This window comes from Sardina pilchardus, chromosome 10 (genome assembly GCF_963854185.1).
Source record: "Sardina pilchardus chromosome 10, fSarPil1.1, whole genome shotgun sequence".
NCBI lineage: Eukaryota > Metazoa > Chordata > Actinopteri > Clupeiformes > Clupeidae > Sardina > Sardina pilchardus.
In genome coordinates this window covers 20,927,607-20,947,577 of record NC_085003.1, presented here as the reverse complement: position 1 = coordinate 20,947,577, position 19,971 = coordinate 20,927,607, and the positions used below count along the sequence as shown (strand labels likewise).

General features: G+C 51.2%; 2 protein-coding genes across 6 annotated transcripts in view; one reads left to right on the top strand and one right to left on the bottom strand.

Annotated features, from left to right (window-relative positions):
- Positions 1-524: 524 nt before the first annotated feature.
- Positions 525-8,823, top strand: sspn (sarcospan (Kras oncogene-associated gene)). The gene is made up of 3 exons (XM_062546967.1): positions 525-1,265; positions 3,647-3,733; positions 6,388-8,823. Exons 1-3 carry the CDS (start codon positions 1,059-1,061, stop codon positions 6,745-6,747), a joined length of 654 nt encoding a protein of 217 aa, XP_062402951.1. The 5' UTR covers positions 525-1,058; the 3' UTR covers positions 6,748-8,823.
- Positions 8,824-10,724: 1,901 nt separating this feature from the next.
- The window catches only part of itpr2 (inositol 1,4,5-trisphosphate receptor, type 2), a 91,244-nt gene continuing 81,997 nt past the window's right edge, over positions 10,725-19,971 (bottom strand). For all 5 annotated transcript variants that reach the window (XM_062546961.1, XM_062546962.1, XM_062546964.1 and 2 more), the window contains 2 exons: positions 14,997-15,158; positions 10,725-12,344 (listed from right to left, as the gene is read on the bottom strand). In XM_062546961.1, coding sequence (XP_062402945.1) covers positions 12,258-12,344; positions 14,997-15,158 — 249 coding nt within the window. In that variant the 3' untranslated portion in view covers positions 10,725-12,257. The remainder of the gene's footprint in view (positions 12,345-14,996; positions 15,159-19,971) is intronic.

Below are 19,971 nucleotides of genomic sequence, written 5' to 3'. Positions count from 1 at the left end.
TGCCGTCAGGACAAAGAGTTTTCCTGCCTGGCTTGGACGGCCGCTGGCCGAGTGCCTTTGATGCAGCCCTGCGAGCGGAGTGGAGTACAGTACAGTAAGTGCATCTGCACCTTTTCATTATTTTCATCAAAGTTTTGGCCCTAAAGCCCTCACATGCTCGCAGGTCACATTACCCCCTCATCCCCATCATGTGACCGGGCCTGGGCCCTGTGTGTGTGTGTGTGTGTGTGTGTGTGTGTGTGGAGCGGGCCCTATGGGGCATGACAGCGCTGCCAGGAGCCATCTCTCAGAGGCTGACCGCAGAGGCCGGCCGCGGCGTGCCGTGTGAGTGGCTGGACTCATCTGCCCTTAATTGCTGTTTTCCCTTTTAATCAGACGGCTCCTTCTGGCCCCTCCGTGAGCAGGCGAGGCGAGGCAGCTCTTTGTTCATCTGCCGGTCGTGTGTTGGAGCCCCCCTTTGTGATATCCCTTCTCTTCTTCCCCCCCTCATGCTCCCTCCTTCCCGTCTCTCTCTTTCTCTCTCCCTCTATCTCTCCCTCTCTCTCTCTCTCCTTTCTCTCGCTCTCCTCGGCTGCGCTTTGCTCTATATGCGGCGCGCGGGCAACTCGAGGAATCCGCTCCAAATGCTTTCCATATTAGTTCAGAGGCTCTCCGGTTCCAAATAGCAGTGCGGCGCAGGCCTCTCTTGTCAGCGGGGAGGGGAAGGGCGAGGGAGGGGGGATGCTGGGAGAGCTGCCGTCAACCAGCGGCCAGAGCGCTAGTCACCAGTAGCACAGAGCAGCGGAGCACCAGTCAGGGGCACAGAGGGAAGGAGAAGAAGAAGAAGAAGAAGAAGAAGAAGAAGAGAGGAGATTGAGAAAAGGACAGATTAGAGGGAGAGAGCAAGTGAGCAAGTGAGAAAGAGAGAGAGAGAGAGAGAGAAAGAGAGAGAGAGAAAGAGAAAGAGAAGCTTCCAGCCATCGGATCGGGAGAATAGCAGCAGTCAAGCGTGTGGGCAGCAGAAGCAGCAGAAGCAGCAGCAGCAGCAGCGCGGCAGGAACAGGAAGAGGAAGTGCATTATGGGATGGCAGAAGGAGCGGGAGACGGCTCAGGCGGACGGGGTAGTGAGCGAGGAGGCGCACAAGTGCTGCGGCTGCCGCTTCCCGCTGCTCCTGGCCCTGCTGCAGCTGCTCTTCGGAGCCGCCATCGCCGTCCTGGCCTTCATCATGGCCGCCATCAGCCCCTCTCTGCTGGCCAGGGAGACGCCCCACTGGGCAGGCATCATCGTAAGCATGGACTCCTCCTTCCTCTTCCTCTTCCTCTTCCTCTTCCTCTGTCCACTGCATGGCATGCCGAACGCACCCTTCCGCCCCGGGCCAAGCATGAGGTCCGGCCCACACTAACTTGAAGCCGCCCCCCCGGACCGGTCCCAGCACTGAGCGGACCCTGAGCACACACACACACACACCTTGTCCTCGGTGCAGCTCAGGAGGCAGTTGAAATGCTCCTTGTGTCTGTGTCTGTGTCTGTGTGTCTCTGTCTGTTGGTCTGTCTCTGTCTGTCCATACACATTGCACTCACTCACACCCCTGTCGCCATGTCATTTGTGGTGTTCCTGTTGTGGCAGTGGAAACTGCTGTGGGTGGACACGGTCCTAGACACTTTCCTACGCTATGCTTGTTGTCCAGCCCATACTCTCTGATCTCTAGCGCATGCCACTTCAGTCGGCGGCTCCAGTGATCATATCTGGAGTGGGCGCTGCTGTTGCAGAGCTGGCTAAGCTAATGGAATTAAACAGTGAACCCCATATGACTCACAAGTAAATGACTCACTGAGGCCAGCCTTGAGTTTGTAACTAGCATGCGTCATGACTATTCTGAGGGGTTAAAAATGCATGTAGTGTATATGACATTACTGTATGTGGAAATAATACTCAGAGACAGCTATTTCAAGAGAAACGGTACACTTGCAGGCGTGGGACTATGTTAAGAGGGACGGCTACTTTAGCACTAATCTCACCGTGGGACCTTTTGCCTGTCCTGCGCAGCCAGAGCGGCCTGATGTAAACATGTTGACTCAGCCTTCATCCTGACTTCGCTTGGAGATTTGTCTCGTTTATTTCTGTGTCTTGATTTGGATAATGTTGTTTTGCAGTGGGAACCGTTCAGTGGCTTTAAAAAGGTGCTGCCCCTCTTGTGTTGAAATTGAATTCTCAAGCCACAGCCTGGCTGTTTATCGCTAAAATAAAACGCGCCCGAACTCTTGTGATTGCGCTTGCTTGTGATTCATCTGCCTCAAATGCGGAAAAAGACACATCCTCTTCTCCATGTTCACTTAGCAATTACAGTTCGCACTACTGTCCTGATGGATTTTTTTTGGCCACAGAGTGTAAATAGGATTGTGTGCTCTCAGGAAAACACCTCCAGCAGTAAACAGGCGGATGGTTCCTGACTGGGTTGTATGGTGTCTCAGCTATTTCAACCATTCACTCCATATAGTAAGGTGACTCCTCTGGCTTGTTACACTCTCAAAACGAATGTGTTGTCCCTATCTGGACACAGAGATGTGTTAAATCACAGAAAGAAAGTTGTGTTGTTTTCAATAGAAGTTGCGATATTTTCAACACATAATGTGTCACACAAACTGTGTTTTCCCTATCAGGACACAGACATGTGTTGAAAACAACGCCAACTTGTGTTGTTTTTATCTCTGTGTCCAGATAGGGAAAACACAGTTTATGTTGTTTCCTTTTTTATTAGTTTGTTGCTCCGATGACCCTGAATAGTTGAGTAGGGGCTGACTGATGACTGATGACTGATAACTGATGGCTGGAATGTTTGCCCTGTGAGGCACTGTGGAAGTCCTTCAGTCAGGCAGAGAGGAAGGTGAAGATCACGTTCACCTCCCCTCCCCTCCCTCCCCCCTCCCCCTCCCTCCCCTCCCTCCCCTCACCTCATGATGCCAGCAGGCCATCAATGAACCTCTGGCCACTCCAGCACTTATAGAGTTAGAGCCTCACGAGACAGAGAAAAACACTTAGGTCACCAAGAAACCCCTCGATGCCCCCCTCTCCTCCCCTCTCCTCTCCTCCTCAAAACCTCTGCCCACCCGCCCGCCTGCTTCCTAAGAACCTGGGAAAAACAATTAAATTAGATACTGCACGTTAGTCACAAGACAGGAATCGGACTGAGAGGGAGAGTGTTATCGCGGCGAGGGAGAGAGAGAGGGAAAACTATCCAATTTACCACGGGCCATGATTACATTATCTGATGACAACTCAATGGTACATTGCACAATGTTGATTACTGCACTCATGAAAACCCTGGAATGAGCGGGGAATTGAAGAAGGCTGCTGAACCACAAATGAGATTAAGGGGAATGCTCGGCCAACTTGGTATGTGTTTATAAGTTGGCGCACAATGAAAACGTTTGTTGTGGACCCCGGGCTCCGTGCGCGCGCACATGCGTTCATTAGAAGTGCACGGACAGCTGTATCTGAAAACTGGGTTAATTTCTTGGCATAATTTGTTTTTAAAGTGTATTAAGATTTGGGTTTTTACCACTGCGGTGCACACACAGTTGTATGTAATGGCCTGGTCTCTCTCTCTCTCTCTCTCCCTCTCTCGCTCTCTCTCTCTCTCTCTCTCTCTCTCTCTCTCTCCTCTAGCTGTGTGTGGTGGCTCTGCTGGGGTTCGTCCTCTACCTGATCACCTACCGGGCCGATGAGAGGACGTCCATGCAGTTCCTCGTCAAGGTGAGACAGACGTTGTGATGGTGCTGATATTTGCTCTGAACGAGTCTGAAGTTCAGTAGAAATTCTGAAATTCTAAGTTCACCTCATTTCATAACACAGATTACTCAGTCTAGCACTTCGTCAGAACTGTTGCACTATGTGTGCAACACCTTGCAAGCGCTAACTCTCCCACATGTAGATGCAGAAGAAAGGGATAGTTCAACATATTGTTTTTGTATGTGGTCCAGTCATACATTATTGTTGTATGAAATAATGAGATGAGCTTATAGAGACACATAAGAGACATATAAATGCTTTTATTATACATGCATACATACACGCATACATACATAGTATATATATACTGTATGTAGCCTTCATCCATTACGACATAGACACACTAATGCTTTTACACTGATGGAGGAAGGTCTAGCCAAAGTTAGCAGTGTGTTGACTGGATGGCTACTATGCATCCTGACCAGCCCACTGCTGATGAGAGATGCCTGTATGGCCGTGCGGAGGAGGAGGAGGAGGAGGAAGAGGCTCCATCTGGCATGGTCTGACATTTCAGCGCTGGCCTTCCGGAGAGCCTGCAGCCACAGCACATCAGCTCATTAAAGTGCAATCTCGCTGGCGGTCATGCCACCAGCAGCAGCACGCCACCGTTAGCAGCGCAGCGCTGCGGGGCCACGGCAGGCCAGCACTGGACGGCCAGAGCGTTCTTATGTAAGCCCTGGATTTAGACGCAGCTTTTTACAGTTATTACAGGGATTGTGTAATTACATAAACTATGCTGGCGTGTGGCTGTCGCACACATAGGCCCACGTAGTCATGTGAGCGTGTGTGGAGACATGGATGTGAGATACGCGTGCGCACACACAGGCACATATACCAACACACACACACACAGTCACAGAGTCACACAGTCACACATGTTACACAAGCGCGCACACACACAGTGTCACACAGTCGCACATGTTACACAAGCGCACACACAGCCACAACTAAAATGATCTTTATCTGTCTGAGCCTCAGCCTACCTGTGTGTGTGTGTGTGTGTGTCTGTGTGTGTGTGTGTGTGTGTGTGTGTGTGTGGAGGGGGGAGGGGGTCATTTGTCACAGTCTATTCACAGAGTTTGATGTCAATGGTGTAATGCTCTAAACGCTACTGATGTCAAATGGAGGCAAGAGAGGGAGGAGAGTGAGAGTGCAGAGTGATGGAGCCCATGTGATGATGATGGACAGATGGAGCGAGGGGACAGAGACCGAGCCAGAGCAGGCCGAGGGACAGAGACCAAGGGACAGGGACAGAGACCGAGGGACAGAGACCGAGGGACAGAGACCGAGGGACAGAGACCGAGGGACAGAGACCGAGGGACAGGGACAGAGACCGAGGGACAGAGACCGAGGGACAGAGACCGAGGGACAGAGGCCGAGGGACAGGGACAGAGACCGAGGGACAGGGACAGAGACCGAGGGACAGAGACCGAGGGACAGGGGCAGAGACCGAGGGACAGAGACCGAGGCCGAGGGACAGAGGCCGAGGCGCTGACAGGATGAGATCTGAGGCAGAGATGGGGACCTGGCACGAGGCGGAGAAAGACGGGCTGAGAGAGATGAATGAACGGCGTGGTGGTCAGGGGAGAGAGGGATGGGAGCGATAGGCAGAGAGGGGATGCTGTGAGTGTGGGGAGAGCAGCGCTATCTCAGAGCAAGAGGTTCCACCAGTTTTAATAGGATGCCACTGTGTATCAGATACACAGGCTCTTGACTACTGTTTTTCCACGGACCTTACGCGGGCCGGTCTGGGAAAGGCTACGGGCCGGATTTGGCCCGCGGGCCGTACTTTGCCCAGGTCTGGTGTATCTTATATAGAGGCATTATACTGAAGGAATGTGTGAATAGACAGGAATGGTCTGTGATATGTGACCAATGTTTACCTTCTCCTACCTTTCCTCAGCGGCCTCCTGTCAGTCTTGTTGGGCCCACAGTGAGCCCCTGAGCGCGGCACTATGGAGCTAAAAATGAACTGTCATTTCATGCACTTGTTCTGATGCAATTCCTCATAATTGATTGAGGAGAAGTGTTGAGGTGCCGCTGATAAGAGAGGAATGTGAACGTCAACAGGGCTGGCAAGGCAAGACTAATGCTAAAGTCAACAAGGGATGGGGATTAACTAAACACAACAAGGCATCAGAGGTGGAAACAGTCACACTGACAAGGTGTCACACTGCGACAGGAAGTGAGATATTGTACTATAGCAAAGATCCTTAAGGCGGAGTAAGATACTTCGTCGTAGTTCATGTCTAGGGGCGCAAAACGGGGATCACTTCCACTGCATAAAGGGGGTGTGTCATGCCCATAGACTTCAATGGAACAGTTCTGCATAAAGGGGGATTTTGCCCCCCCTCCCTCTTGCGATTCGGGTTCCAGGAAGTGGCTTCTCATGAAGTATCTTGCTCCGCCCTTAATGATCTTTGACTATAGTTACCTTGCGGGATCACGGTCCCCGTGCCCTCTTGTCCTTCTCTGTCCACTGACCACTGATCTATAAAGAATACCTGATTCAGTTCCATTGGCTTCATTGTTGATGGGGCAGCAACAATGAGATAGTCTATCCAGGTATTGTTTATAGATCAATGCCACTGACCGGACCTGTGCTTCCCTCTGCCCAGGTGCTCTACTTCCTGCTGTGCTCGGTGGGCGTGGTCATCTCCGTGCTGGTCATCGCCTTCCAGGGCCACCACTTCTCGCTGGCCAACGGCTTCAGCTGCCACGAGCAGGGCGAGGACTGCGTGTGCACGCTGGAGCCGGAGGACCCCATCGCCCGCACCTTCACCTACGAGGCGGTGGGCGACTGCTCGGTCGTCATGGACACGCTCAAGATCTACTTCCTGCTGCAGATGGTGCTGAACCTGGCGGCCGCGCTGGTGTGTGCCGTGGGCGCCTTCGTCATGTGGAAGCACCGCTACCAGGTGTTCTTCGCCGGCCTGCAGGTGGGCTCCATCACCTCCCAGCACTGGCAGAAGGTGTGAGTCCGCCGGAGAGAGAGAGAGAGAGAGAGAGGGGAGAGAGAGAGAGAGAGAGAGACGGGACAGAAAGAGGCTGAGGGCTCTGTGGAGAGAGATGGAAACCATGCTCAGCGTCTTCTCACTTGCCTAATGAACAATGTGTGTGTGTGTTTGTGTGTGCTGTTTGAGTCACCAAATCCAAACTGTCCACATAGTGGTTGCTGTATTTTTTCTAATATCCCACTTTACTGGTATGCGTCTGCTTGTGTGTGTGTGTGTGTGTGTGTGTGTGTGTGTGTGTGTGTGTGTGTGTGTGTGTGTTTGAAAGAATGAAAGAGGCTCAGATGACCTTTGGAAAGTTTCATAGGTTTCTACTTTTCTAAAGCAGCTTTCTACGCCACTTCCTTACAAATGTGTTGATACTAGTGCCAGTGTAGGAGCCCTGCACTCTGTTCCAACTGGCGTACATTGTCAGTACACTACACTCTCATGCAGTGCACTGTGCACAGGATAGTGATGTCTCAAATCCAAAACCAACTGAAACGACCATCACAACATCTTTACTGGTGTCTGCTCTACGACAGCAGCATCGTCGTGTTTGTCAAAACTCGCTTGTACAGTACATCTGTAAAGTGTGTTTTCAACTGCTGCTGTTCCAGCTTCCTCAACCACAATTATGACTTAGCTTGAAAGTGATCCCTTCTGCAATGAATCCAAGTTCCATTAAGAGCACAAAAGTGTCCAGCTTTCTTCAACTTTTTGACCGTTACGAGTTTGCAGCGCACTCTGCGCTGTCACAATTATCGGTGTGAACGCATTTATGCCCTCAAATTAGGTACTGTAAGTACAGAAGTACACAAACTGGAACAGAGTGCAGGCATTTCTAACAGACAGAACCGAACCGATGATGCAATACTACCCCTTTCTGCAGCGAGGATTTGTTCACTGAGGTAGTGAACCAAGGGCATGCAAGTATGCTTCATGCTCTCTTCCTCTGCACTTGTGGTGTCCTTTTCAAAGATATAATCAGTTCTCACCATTGCCTTACAGCATTTAAAATACATGCAAGATCGCTTTAAATCAGGAACAGAAATGTGAGTGAGTTTACAAGATTGGCAGATATTAGGGGGAGTCACATGCGCGTTTTTAACTGTGTTGTATCTCTTTAAGACACGTTTTGCTGAACAGTGTTTACTACTTTAAGAGGACTTTTATTCTGACCTCCTCCTGAGCTGAGCAGCCCAGCTGTGGGAGGCTGCCAGACAGGCAGGCAGGCAGAAGCTGAGCAGTGCTGTGGAGTGTTGTATAGCAAATACTTTCAGACAGATTTGATCCACGTTTGGCTGAGTTCTGTTTTACAATCCTTGGCTTGGTTTGCTTTGTTTGTTGGATGTGTTTGTTGACCTCTTATGAAGTTGTATTACATGCTGTATCCTTGTTCCCTGTGTGAGTCAGTATCATTACACACGCTTAAAGGGAAAGACACCGGTGTTCGTCTAATGAAGGGAAAATGACCAGCCGCGTTGTTTTTCTGACCCTGGTCCGGAGCACAACAACAGGCAGCGCTGTGAGGTGGGGCCAGGGAGGCCTCTGGCCAGTCCAGTGGGCCGGAGTCACGGTCCAGCCAGCCACTGGAAAACCTCCGCTGCTACTTCTGGCAGGGGGAGCACAAGGGGTACTCAGACACTCAACCCCATGCAGCAACAACACTAATATAGACACCAACTGCCATCTGCTCCTGTGGAAAAGCACAAGGCTTTCAAATGCATTTTTATTAGAATTTTTTTATACAGGGATTGGTTGATTCAATCTTGTTATGATTTCAGATTTCAAACCATCTTTAAAAACAAGTCTGTGTGGTGTTTGGAGGAAACATTTTTTAATGTCTGTATTGCTGGTGTTTTTTTTGTTCATTTTACAGTGTATACATAGCAATGTATTCCCATTTTGATGCATGCATGGTCAAAAGGTCTTGGGTGTGGTGGTGCTACAGTACAGTCAAACGCCTTGCACAGGTTACACAGCCACTGCTGATAGTCCAGTCTGTATTCTCTGTGTACGTCTCTTTTTTTCTTTATTTTTAATAAAAGATCATAATTATGTAAGCCTTACCATGCCTGTGTAATCACTTCTCCTTCCCTAAGCTGCCACTCTTCCCACTGATCTACAGTACCATCTCTAGTTTGAGATTAAGTGTCTCGGCTACTCTCTGTGGTCACTTTCATAAGCCTGAGATATGACACAGTTTCCAGAGCATCCAGACTTAAGTAACTTACGTTGGGGCCTAAAATGACTCCAGAGACCTAAACTCTCACAAGCTGCGGATGGCGGGGGGGGTTGTACAGCCTCAACGGAGACATACAGTGCTGACACCATACTGCACATTGTTTCTCCCAGCTTTGGAGCGGTACGGTGTCGGTGGACAGAGGCCGCAGTGTTCCGTGCTGGTCGAGGTGCAGGCGGCCCACGGGTCATCGACGGCGACGGACAGCAGACACGCGCTGGTGTCATGAGTCAGGGGGCATCGGGATGAGACGCCACACTCAGCGCTCCCATTGGAGGACAGCCGAGTGCTGCTGAGGCAAAAGAGAAAGCTGCTAATGGATGTGGCGCTCACTGTAGTGTGTGTGTGCTCGCTTGCTTACTTTATTTATCTATTTGAGCGCGTCGTGTCGTGCCTTCAGGGGTGTTCTGATGCTCCTCTCGAGACCTTGTGACCCGATCCCCATCCCTGCCGGCGTGACACAGGAAGTCACATGCCATGCATCACATGCGGCCAGTATATTTAGATTAATGAGTGTTTATGGCCTGCGGCCGCCACAAAACACCATCTTCTCCCTGGAAACAGAGCCCACCTGCTCCTGAGCGACAGAGTTGTGTGTGAGTGTGTGTGTGTGTGAGGGTGTTTTTCAGATTTTCAGAGTTTTTGAGTATTTTAGATTAATGCTGTGAAGCTTGTAGATGTCCAAAATGGATGTTTTCACTGAATGTGTTGAGATGGAGGAGCTCAGGTCAGGGGGTTGTGTCCTTGGCTGAAGCACTGAGACACAGACCGAGGTAGTTCCAAGGAGAGACCAAAAGCACTTGTTGCTGTTAATATTTCACATTGTGTCTACCTTCCTTCATGACGGCATAGCTTAGCAAATAATTAATCCGCTATCAAACACTTTGGAACCAAACACAGTGTGTGTGGGTAGAACAATGAAGGGAGGAGTACGAGTGTGTGTGTGTGTGTCTGGTGAGGCAGGGGATTTTGTGCGTGTCGAAAACGGAAGAGTTTGTGTGTGTGTGTGTGTGTGTGCGTGTGCGTGTGTGCGTGCCGGTGTGCGTGTGTTGGTGGGGGAAGAGGGATACCACCCACCGCGCCCTCCTCCCTGGCTGGGTATTTCAGATATGCTGGACTTTCCCTGTGCCACCGGTGACAGCTGTGGGCTATTATAGTGCATATGTGGGGGTTAATTTTAGCCACAGTTTCAGTCACGGCACAAACACTCCTGTTCTCTCAGCTCAGAGGAGATGGCTTTTGGGCCTGCGCAGTCTTTTCTACAGATCTACAACTGTTTTTTTAAATAAAAGTTCACTTTACTTGTCATTTTCAATGTGATCAAAGATGACACAGCAGACCTACCGCGCGAGAACAGTCGAGGTGAAATTCTTTGAGTTCTTATGTCCTCAGTGGTAATTAGTGACCGATGTCGGCTCAACTCTTGTCTGGGGGCTACAGTACAGCCCTCAGTTGAGCTGACGTCACGCGGTCAGGTCAAGTTCACTTCCGAAGTGAGTAAGCTTGTGCAAGCCAGTGAGTGAGTGAGTGAGTGAATGGTGTGGCAATAACAGAGAAGGAAGATAAGAGGGTGTGTGTGTGTGTGTGTGTGTACGAGAGGGGGGGAAGGGACAGAGGGTGTATCTGTTTGTGTCAGTCTGGACAGCAAAGTTCCAGCCCAAGTTATTGCTGACAGGTACAGTAGAGTCAAAAGTAGAATCCAAGGCCCACAACACTCCTCTCTTATCACAGCTTTATTACAGTAGATCTGACCACATAAAACACAGCCTGCATTCTCTTCTCATTAAACATTACAAGGACCATTTCATCTGAAGTGCATACTCCTGTAGTTCCATTGTGCAAACTTATCATAACACATTTTTTACTGAACACTCTTGTCGTGCAATAAGTGGTCACTGGCAGGATCTTCCCTTTGGGCGTTAACATCAGTCCTACAGACAAGCAAGGTTAGAATTCGCCGTAAGGTCAAAGTACTGTAAGTGGACATAAGGATAAGAGCACGCTATGCAGTTCAGTGGTCCTGGATTAGCCCTTCCCCCCACCCCACTATGTACCAATACGAGACATAAAACACAATTTTTTCAAGTACATTCCACAGAAATAAACCTAATTTTCTCAATATACAATCTTTTCATCTATTTTATGTACAACTTTGTTAGGAAGGCACAAAATGCAGCCCATTTATTATGCTTGAGAGGCACATCGGTAGGTGTCGACGCAAAAGACAAACGAGATTAAAACTTGAGATGAGAAATGAGATGAGCGCCAACGTGGCCCAACCAAGCGGGCCGGCGTGAGCGCGAGGCAGCTTCTGTCTGCCAGGGGAGATGATGTGTTTTTCCAGAGATTTCTGCTTCCCTCCCGCAGATTCCGAAAGGGCAGTCTCTAGTCAGCACTCTTCCGCTCAGGGAGGGATGGACGGACGGACGGAGGGAGGGAGAGAGGGAGGGAGAGAGGGAGAGAGGGAGGGAGGGAAGAGCGTAGTGTGATGCACACGGAAAGCCCTTCTGAGTGACAGGCACGTGCTACCCACAACGCACCTGGACAACTCCAGTTTGTCCCTTGTGATTTCACTATGTTAAAATGGCACTTTGTTTTAGACACACAAACCTATATCTACATACATGTATACACATATACAAACAACTCACACACACACATGACATGACATACACCATTAAAAAGTAATACTACAAACTTTCTTAAATACTCTTTCCTTGGAGCACTAGGAATGTGAGACTTTCTCCTGAGGTGACATTTGGAATGCTAGTTCCAGTGGCCCCATTAATTAATTAGTTAGTTAACTAATTAACTAATTACTTAATTAATTAAAGTCCATGACCCCTGCACTCTGCCCTTTAGCCCATAGCTTAGGCACAAGGGCACGTCTAAGGCTTGTCCCATCTGCTGTGTAAACCTCTTCTCATCTCCTCCAGTATGGAGCTGAGTGTGAGAGTGGCACTTCAGGTGTGAGTAAGGCCTGGAGCTGACCACACAGAGGCTGATGTGCAGCGCGGCCCTCGCTCCCCACACCTGAGCCCTCGGTGTGTCCCTAGCTCACCTGCGTCTGTTGGTCTTAGTCTGTGAATGAGTGAGTGTGTGGGTGTGCGTGTTTTGTATGTCGTTGGCCCTTTGCATCCATTGGAATTGTGTTTGTGTTAATTGTGTTCAACTGTAAGCTTTTTCCCTCATACCAGTGATATTGTGTGTGTGTGTGTGTGTGTGTGTGTGTGTGTGTTTATGTTGGCCTTCAGTGTGCTGGAGCGATGACATGATGGTTCAACGGCGGCGGCCCAAGGAAGCCCATCCTCTGCTTGTTCTTCCTCTGCTCGGTCATCTGAGGGCATCACAGAGAGAGAGAGAGAGAGAGAGAGAGAGAGAGAGAGAGAGAGAGAGAGAGAGAGAGAAGAGAGAGAGAGGAAGAGAAGAAGAGAGAGAGAGAGAGAGAGGTCACTTGATGAAACAGGCTCTGCCCACAGAGCCCCACACCTCGGGGCGAACACGAGCAGCAGCCCCACAACAGCCCCCTGCTCCCCGAGGCCTCCCCACACATTGGCCTGGCAGAACTGAGCAGCCTCTGTGATCATATTAATTACATGAAATGGTTGGTTTAGAAAAACAGAGTTCCTCTGTGGTGCCGAGGGCCAGGAGCTGATGACTGAGGCAGAACTAATTGAGTGGAGATGATGGTGTGGTAATTGTACATGCAAATGTGTTTGTATGTGCAGTTGTGCTGTGTTGTGTTGTGTTGGTGTATTGGCTGTGAGTGAGTGTGTATTGTATGCTGTGTGAGTGACTGTGTTAGATATTTGTATGCGTAGGCAGCCATTGTGCTCTCTTGAGAAAAAAATGTCCAATCACTTGCACGAGCATGGACACACACACACACACACACACAGATAGAGGGAGATAGTGGGAGAGGGAGAGGGAGCGGGAGAGGGAGAGGGAGAGAGAGAGAGAGAGAGAGAGAGAGAGGGAGAGATCCAAACCAGTGTGAGTCTGTCTAATGACTTGGCACTGCAGCAGGGGAAATCACTTTAATAAGTTCCTTAATATCAACAGACATCAAGCAGGGCCTCTGGTCTCATGACTGAGGACGGGAGAGCAGCTGTGCGGCAGGACCACCAGCGAGAGACCAGACCCCCCCCAGCCCCCCCAGCCTCCAATCCACCAGCCCCCCCACCCTCCCAGCACTTCAGCCTCCCAGTCCTCCAGAACGCCCCCTCATACTCCACACACTCACTAACTCACTAATCACCGGCCCCCCCGGCACCACCCCACACTGGACACGGCAAGCCCAATGAGTTCCACTGGGCCCGACCCAGCTTATTTACCTGAACGCTCCTGTTATGTGTAACCATGGTAACAGACATTCTCATCCACCTGACTTGGTCCGCCTCCACCTGACCTCCTGAAGATCACGCCCTCTGTCCAGACTCCCTCGCCCAGCAGTGTCCCTCTCACACATCTCTCTCTCTTTAAGCGGATGCAGGAGTGACACAGGACATTTCTCCTCCACTCTCACCCCATCCGTCTCTCTCTCCCTCTCTCTCGTTCTCCCTCTCTCTGTCTTCCCCCACTCCCCGCCCTCCTGCCTCCCTCAGTGTCCCGGGTGCCGGCTTGTTTTTCCCCGGCTACACAGAGAGAGAGAGAGAGAGACGGAGAGAGAGAGAGGGGGAGAGAGAGAGAGAGAAAGAGAGAGAGAGAGAGAGAGAGAGAGGGGGCCGAGCATGTGAACAAGGGTGCGCGCTGTTACAGGAATCACATGCTGCAGAGGCAGGTGATGTACGTGATCCGTCACACCCCCGTGGAACTGGAACATCCAAACAGCCCCATGTGGGGCCGCGTCCTCTCCTAAGAGCACGTCCCTCACGTACCGTAAGAGCACAGCGGCCCGGGGAACCGCCGCACAACCAGGAACCACACTGATCAGCAACAATCTTATTTCCATTTCTGTTCTTTTAAATGCCTGCTCTTGTTTCTGTATGCTGGGCCTGAGACTGGTGCGGTTCCTGGAGAGGCGGCGAACACACCTGCCTCCGTACCCAGACGCTTACGACACGACAACGTGGCGCAGGAACGGCAATTACTCTGACGAGCGAGCGAGCGAGCAAGCGAGTGCCGCGCTGCGCTGCGCTCGTCAAGAGTCCTCTCCAGGAACTTCAAACAGTGACTTGAAACAGGGAGCGCTCTGGGCTCTCCACTTAATGATGTGTGCTGTGTGCTGTGTGCTGTGTGCCCTTGCTCCTGCGCCGCTCATTTCAATGTCATTAACATGGCCGCGCGGACGGCACCACACAAAACTCCACTTGCAAAACAATTTGTTGGATCTGATGACGACGGCCCGTTCTGGGGCTGACCCCGGCCCTCCGCCCCTGCTTCCCTGGGCCGGCGCTCTCTCTCTCTCTCTCTCTCTCTCTCTCTCTCTCTCTCTCTCTCTCTCTCTCTCTCTCTCTCTCTCTCTCTCTCTCTCTCTCTCTCTCTCTCTCTCTCTCTCTCTCTCTCTCTCTCTCTACTGATGGGGTGAGGAGTGGACACTGCAGCCGCTGCACTGCACTGCCCGGCTACCGTGCCAACAGTCTGGCTTGACCGGTGCCCAGGTGCTGCTGTTGAGCTGTGCTGTCATTATGTCACACACACACACACACACACAAGCGGTCTCCAGACTTGTTGTCTCGGGGCTCGGCCGTGCCGTACGGGTGGGGGGTGTGTGGGGGGGGGGGTCTGTCCCGCCGCGTTGGCTGTCTTGGGCTGCGTTTTGCATAAGCCGTGCACTGGTGCGTGTGCTGAGATGACGCACTGTAATATGCTAAGCTCGGCTATACTGGGCTTTAGCACATCCCGCTCGGCTATTTTTGGGCCGCGCAGAGCGGGTTGCGGGCAGCATTGCTGCTGGCAAGTGTGTATGAAATGTGTGTGTGTGTGTAGCGCGTGTGTGGGGGGGTGGAGGTGGACGGGGGGTGCAGCGGCGGCGGTGGTGTGGCCTTACCTGCTCCTTGAGCTCGGCCAGTTGGCCGGAGAGCTGGGCCACCAGCACCATGGTGATGTCCAGCTTCTCCTGCAGGGAGCGCAGCTCGTTCTGCTCACTCTCCCCCTCACTGCTCACCAGGGACATGGCGCGCATGCGTGGGAACCAGTCCAGGTTCTTCTCCTGCAGACACGCACACACACACACACACACACACACACACACACACAGGGACAGTCAGACGCACAGACAAGACAGAGAAAGGGAGCAGGTACAGTAAATATTAATGAGCAAGCTGCACCGACTCTAGTCCAAGAGTCTTGTCTGCCTTTGCATTTGTGTGTGTGTGAATATATATATATATGTATGTGTGTGTGAGAGAGAGTGTGTGTGTGTGTGAGAGAGAGTGTGAGTGTGTGTGTATGTGTATGTGTGTGTTGAATGGTCTTGAGGTACTCTCTCTCTCTCTCTCTCTCTGCCTGCCTGCCTGCCTCCCACTCTCCTCTGACGTGTGTGAGAGTGGGGAGCTCGCTCTGGGTAGCAGGCACAGAACTTTCAGCAGAGCTCACACAGCGCCAGCCCTGAACACCACAGAACAGTGCAGAGCAGAGGAGAGGAGGAGAGGAGAGGAGGAGAGGAGAGGAGGAGAGGAGGAGAGGAGAGCGCCGCGCCGAGCTCAGCAGAGCAGACAGACTCCACTGCACCGTCGGCCAGACTACAGATTATGCGTGAGGGCAGCAATGCGGTAATATACGCGTCAAACTCTGTCTTCAGAGCACTGCAGCAGAGAGAGAGAGAGACAGACACAGAGAGAGAGAGACAGAGAGAGACACAGAGAGAGAATGAGAAAGAGATAGTAAGAGTGTGCCAGAGTCGTCCCAAAGCCCAGCGGAGGGCCAGACGTGGGCCAGAGGGAGGAGCGGTGGTTCCCGGAGCGCGCGGCGTGGCGGAGTGTGGAGGTAGCCTCACGGCGGCGGTGCCAAAAGCAGGCAGAAGAGAGATGTGACTGGGGCCGTGACACATAAACAAACAGATTAATCACACACAGCGCAGCAGACACGTGTCCCAATGAATTATTCACTCTGCGGGATCAGGCCTGTAACCCGATATTTACTGAAGGTGTGTGAATGTGTGTGTGAGTGTGTGTGTGTGTGTAATGACGTATAGTATTGTAAGTTTGGTGTGTGAGATTAGTCTTGAATGTGTGTGTGTTTGTAATGACGTATGTTTGGTGTGTGTGTGTGTGTGTGTGTGTGTGGTTAAGCATGTGTGAAAATGAGTGACAGGGCCAATGCATTTGCATGGGTACATGTGAGTAAGTGAGAGTGGGCAGCATGTGTGAGTGCGTGTTTCAGTGTGAGCGAAAAAGACGGTGGGTTTTTAGGATAGGACCACACACACACGTGTGTGGTTGTGTGGGTTTGTGTGTGTGTGGTTGTGTGTGGTTGTGTGTGTGTGTAGTTGTGTGTGTGTGTGTGTGTGTGGTTGTGTGTGTGTGTGTGTGTGTGTGTGTGTGTGTGTGTGTGTGTGTGTGTGTGCGCTAGAGTGTGTGCAGACAGGGTGTGTTTGTACTGTTCCTGTTTTTAATTCTGTGTGTACAAGTGTGTCTAAGATAAAGCTTGTGTGTGACTGCACGCGCGTGAATGAGTGCATGTGAGTGTACGCACGTGAGGGTGTTTGTTCCGTTCAGTAGGTGTGTGTGTGTGTGTGTGTGTGTGTGTGTGTGTGTGTGTGTGTGTGTGTGTGTGTGTGTGTGAGAGATAAGGGGCGAGCAGGCTGGAGTGGAGTGATCAGGCCAGTCTGCGGGAGGTGACGGTTATGTAACGGAGCCGACGCTCTGGCTCAGCACCACCACAGCACAGCACAGCAGCAGAGCGCAGCTCCCGTGTGTGTGTGTGTGTGTGTGTGTGTGTGTGTGTGTGTGTGTGTGTGTGTGTGTGTGTGTGTGTGTGTGTGTGTGTGTGGGGAGGACCGGGTGTGCAGGAGCTCCGGAGGTGGGAAAAGGGTGTTTTTCCCCCAGCCTACACTTACGTAAGGAGGAAACAAGACACACACACACACACACACACACACACACACAAGCCTCCTTTGTCTTCTCACTAAGCCATTATCACTGCAAAATGCTACATCCACACGAGAAAATGATACTGGAAGTATTTTTCCCTGGAACTGGAGAGAGAAAGAGAGGGAGAGGGAGAGAGAGAGAGAGAGAGAGAGAGAGAGAGAGAGAGAGAGAAAGAGCATGCGAGAGAGAGAGAGAGAGAGCGCGAGTGAGTGAGTGAGTGAGTGAGTGAGTGAGTGAGTGAGTGAGTGAGTGAGTGAGTGAGTGAGTGAGTGAGTGAGTGAGTGAGTGAGTGAGTGAGTGAGTGAGTGAGTGAGTGAGTGAGTGAGTGAGTGAGTGAGAGAGAGAGAGAGAGAGAGAGAACAGACGAGTGTTGGAGGGCTCCAGGACTCAGCCAGGGGTATTTGTGCTGGGCAGCAGGGCAGCAGCTCCAGCCCACGGGCCAGAGAGGGTGGGAAGGGTGTTGCCACGGCCACTCCAACAACAACAGGCCCCTTTCTGCAGAAACTCACGCTCACTCTGGCAACGGCACAGGAAAGCAGGGCCACACAGTGCCCCTCACAGAGACACACTCTCTCTCACTCACACACACACACGCAAAGGAGCACACACACACACACACACACACACACACACACACACACCAAGTCTGGGAGTGGTTGGGTCCCCATCAAAGGCACTTCTGACCAATCACGTTATTAGTATCTAATTCATAATCCAGTGTTCATTAGCCCATTTTTTCACAGTCACAGACACTTTAGAGGTTTCTGTTGAGGTACATTAGGGCAGGAAGTCAAATGGCTTGCCATGTATCACATGCTGATGCTTTACTATGCAAAAACACACACAACAGTAGACAGTTTTAGCTCCCGGTCAAATGATGCACAGTGACACATGTAAACAGTGTAAATGTAAATACTTCTTAAATAAATACACAGTACATACTGTATACACATGGATTATTACTCAACGCTACTTTTCTTTACTTGAGCCAAAAATCATAACACTTCATCATCATTCTAGACAAATGACTGTTTATGCCTATTTCTCAACAACTGACAGACAGCATATAGACGGGCAGTGAGTTTGCGGTGATCCAGGTAAACACAGCCCCCCCCCCCGTCTCTGTCAGCTGTCCAGTGGCACGGCTTCCTACTGGTGATGTGCCGAGGTCTCCTGAGGTCAGTCCGAGTGGCTGTGAGAGTGGCCGACAGCAGAGACGGAGGAATGCGTGTGTGCTTTTTTAAATAGCTCGCAACTAAAGCAGCACAATGCGCCACCACCACCACGAGCATGTGATATCAGCAGAGCAGCATACAAATAAGCATCTGCTGAGAGTAATTGATTGTGGCCAAATGACACCAAAAGCCATGGTAAACAAGCATTGCGTACATACAATTACTCTGTTTGTCTTACTCAACAGGTCAACTAGGTCAAAAAAACAACTTCTCCTTCAGGAGCCGTCTCTGAAAGGTTTGGAGCGGTATTGCTTCAGCAAAGCCAACCGTTGCATGAGTAACATACAAGAGCGTGTTTACAAGAGTAGCACAGGAGTTCAGTGAAAAAGTCTTCATTACATTTAAAACGATGCGGACAGAACTATGGAACTGAAATCGCTCAGATTTTTATCCACCAAATCCAGAAGTTTTGTTGAGAACACTGGGTCCTTTTCTGTCATGTGCCATGCAAATAAACATGACTTGACAAGAACACAGCTTGCATGGCTTACATCTCCACACAATACAGCTCATGTACGCCGACTGATGCTTGGACTACTAAACTGATGTGGATGCTGCCGAGTGATGGCTTCAGCTGAAATGTGAGAACACAAAGAGGTGAGGACGTGTCAGCATGAGACAGGAGCCCATCAGTCATCTGGACGTGCCGCCACGTCTAAAGTGAAAGGAGCGCACTTCCTCCTGGCTTATCTCAGAGCAGAGAAAGAGGAAGCGCAGGGTGTGGACGTCCGGCCTGCCGAGTCTGGACACGTTAGCACGCTAGCGACCTGCGCACAGTCCACTCACGCTAATGAGCCATGACTGGCCTATGGCTGGCTTAAAGGCCCTGTTTATACAGTACAGCCAACACACTTGTTATCGGATCCACTATTAATGCATCTATCTCTACCTCAGTCTCTCTCTCTCTCCCTCCCTCCCTCTCTCTCTCTCTCTCCCTCCCTCCCTCCCTCTCTCCCTTGCACATCACGTGCGGCAGCAAGTCTCTCCATCCTCAGAGAGCGCAGTGGAGTGGCGGAGCCTGCAGCCGGGCCGGCTAAGACAAATGAGGGCTGGAAATAGCCGTGATTGCTGTAATCAGCGTGATGAAGGTGGCCAGGTTCGGCCGAGTGCTGGCTCTGCGCGGAGGAGAGAGGAAGGGGGCTTCCCAGGATGCACTGCTTCGCCTGCCATGGGACCCGGTAGGCTACCGACAAACCCCTAGCCGGTCCCCGCTGGGAATCCGCGATCTCTGACCCCACCCGGAGAATCACGAGCCCGGAGGGCCCCTTGTTTTTCGCTTTCTCACTTTCCATCTCTCTCTCTCTCTTCCTCTATCACACACTCCCCCTCTCACCCTCCCTCCTCAGTCTCTCACTCCTGTTACCGCCAACAGTGCGTGACGACTGTGTTGCCTAGGAGATGCCTGACTCACTGTGAGATAATGAGCGACTGGGCAGGGGTGAGTGTGTGTGTGTGTGTGTGAGTGTACAGGGGGACAGAGGAGCACGTGCGAGGCAGGGCTGAGCTATTAGCAGGCCACTTGAGATGGGTTACATAACACTGCTGTGGTTGCTGCAGCACTACCTGCTAGCTCCTCTCTTTGTGTGTGTGTGTGTGTGTGTGTGTGTGTGTGTGCATATATATTCTGTATGTATAGTGCATACACAAAGCATCCCCAGTGAATCATGTTTCTGTGTAATTACCACACCCACACACA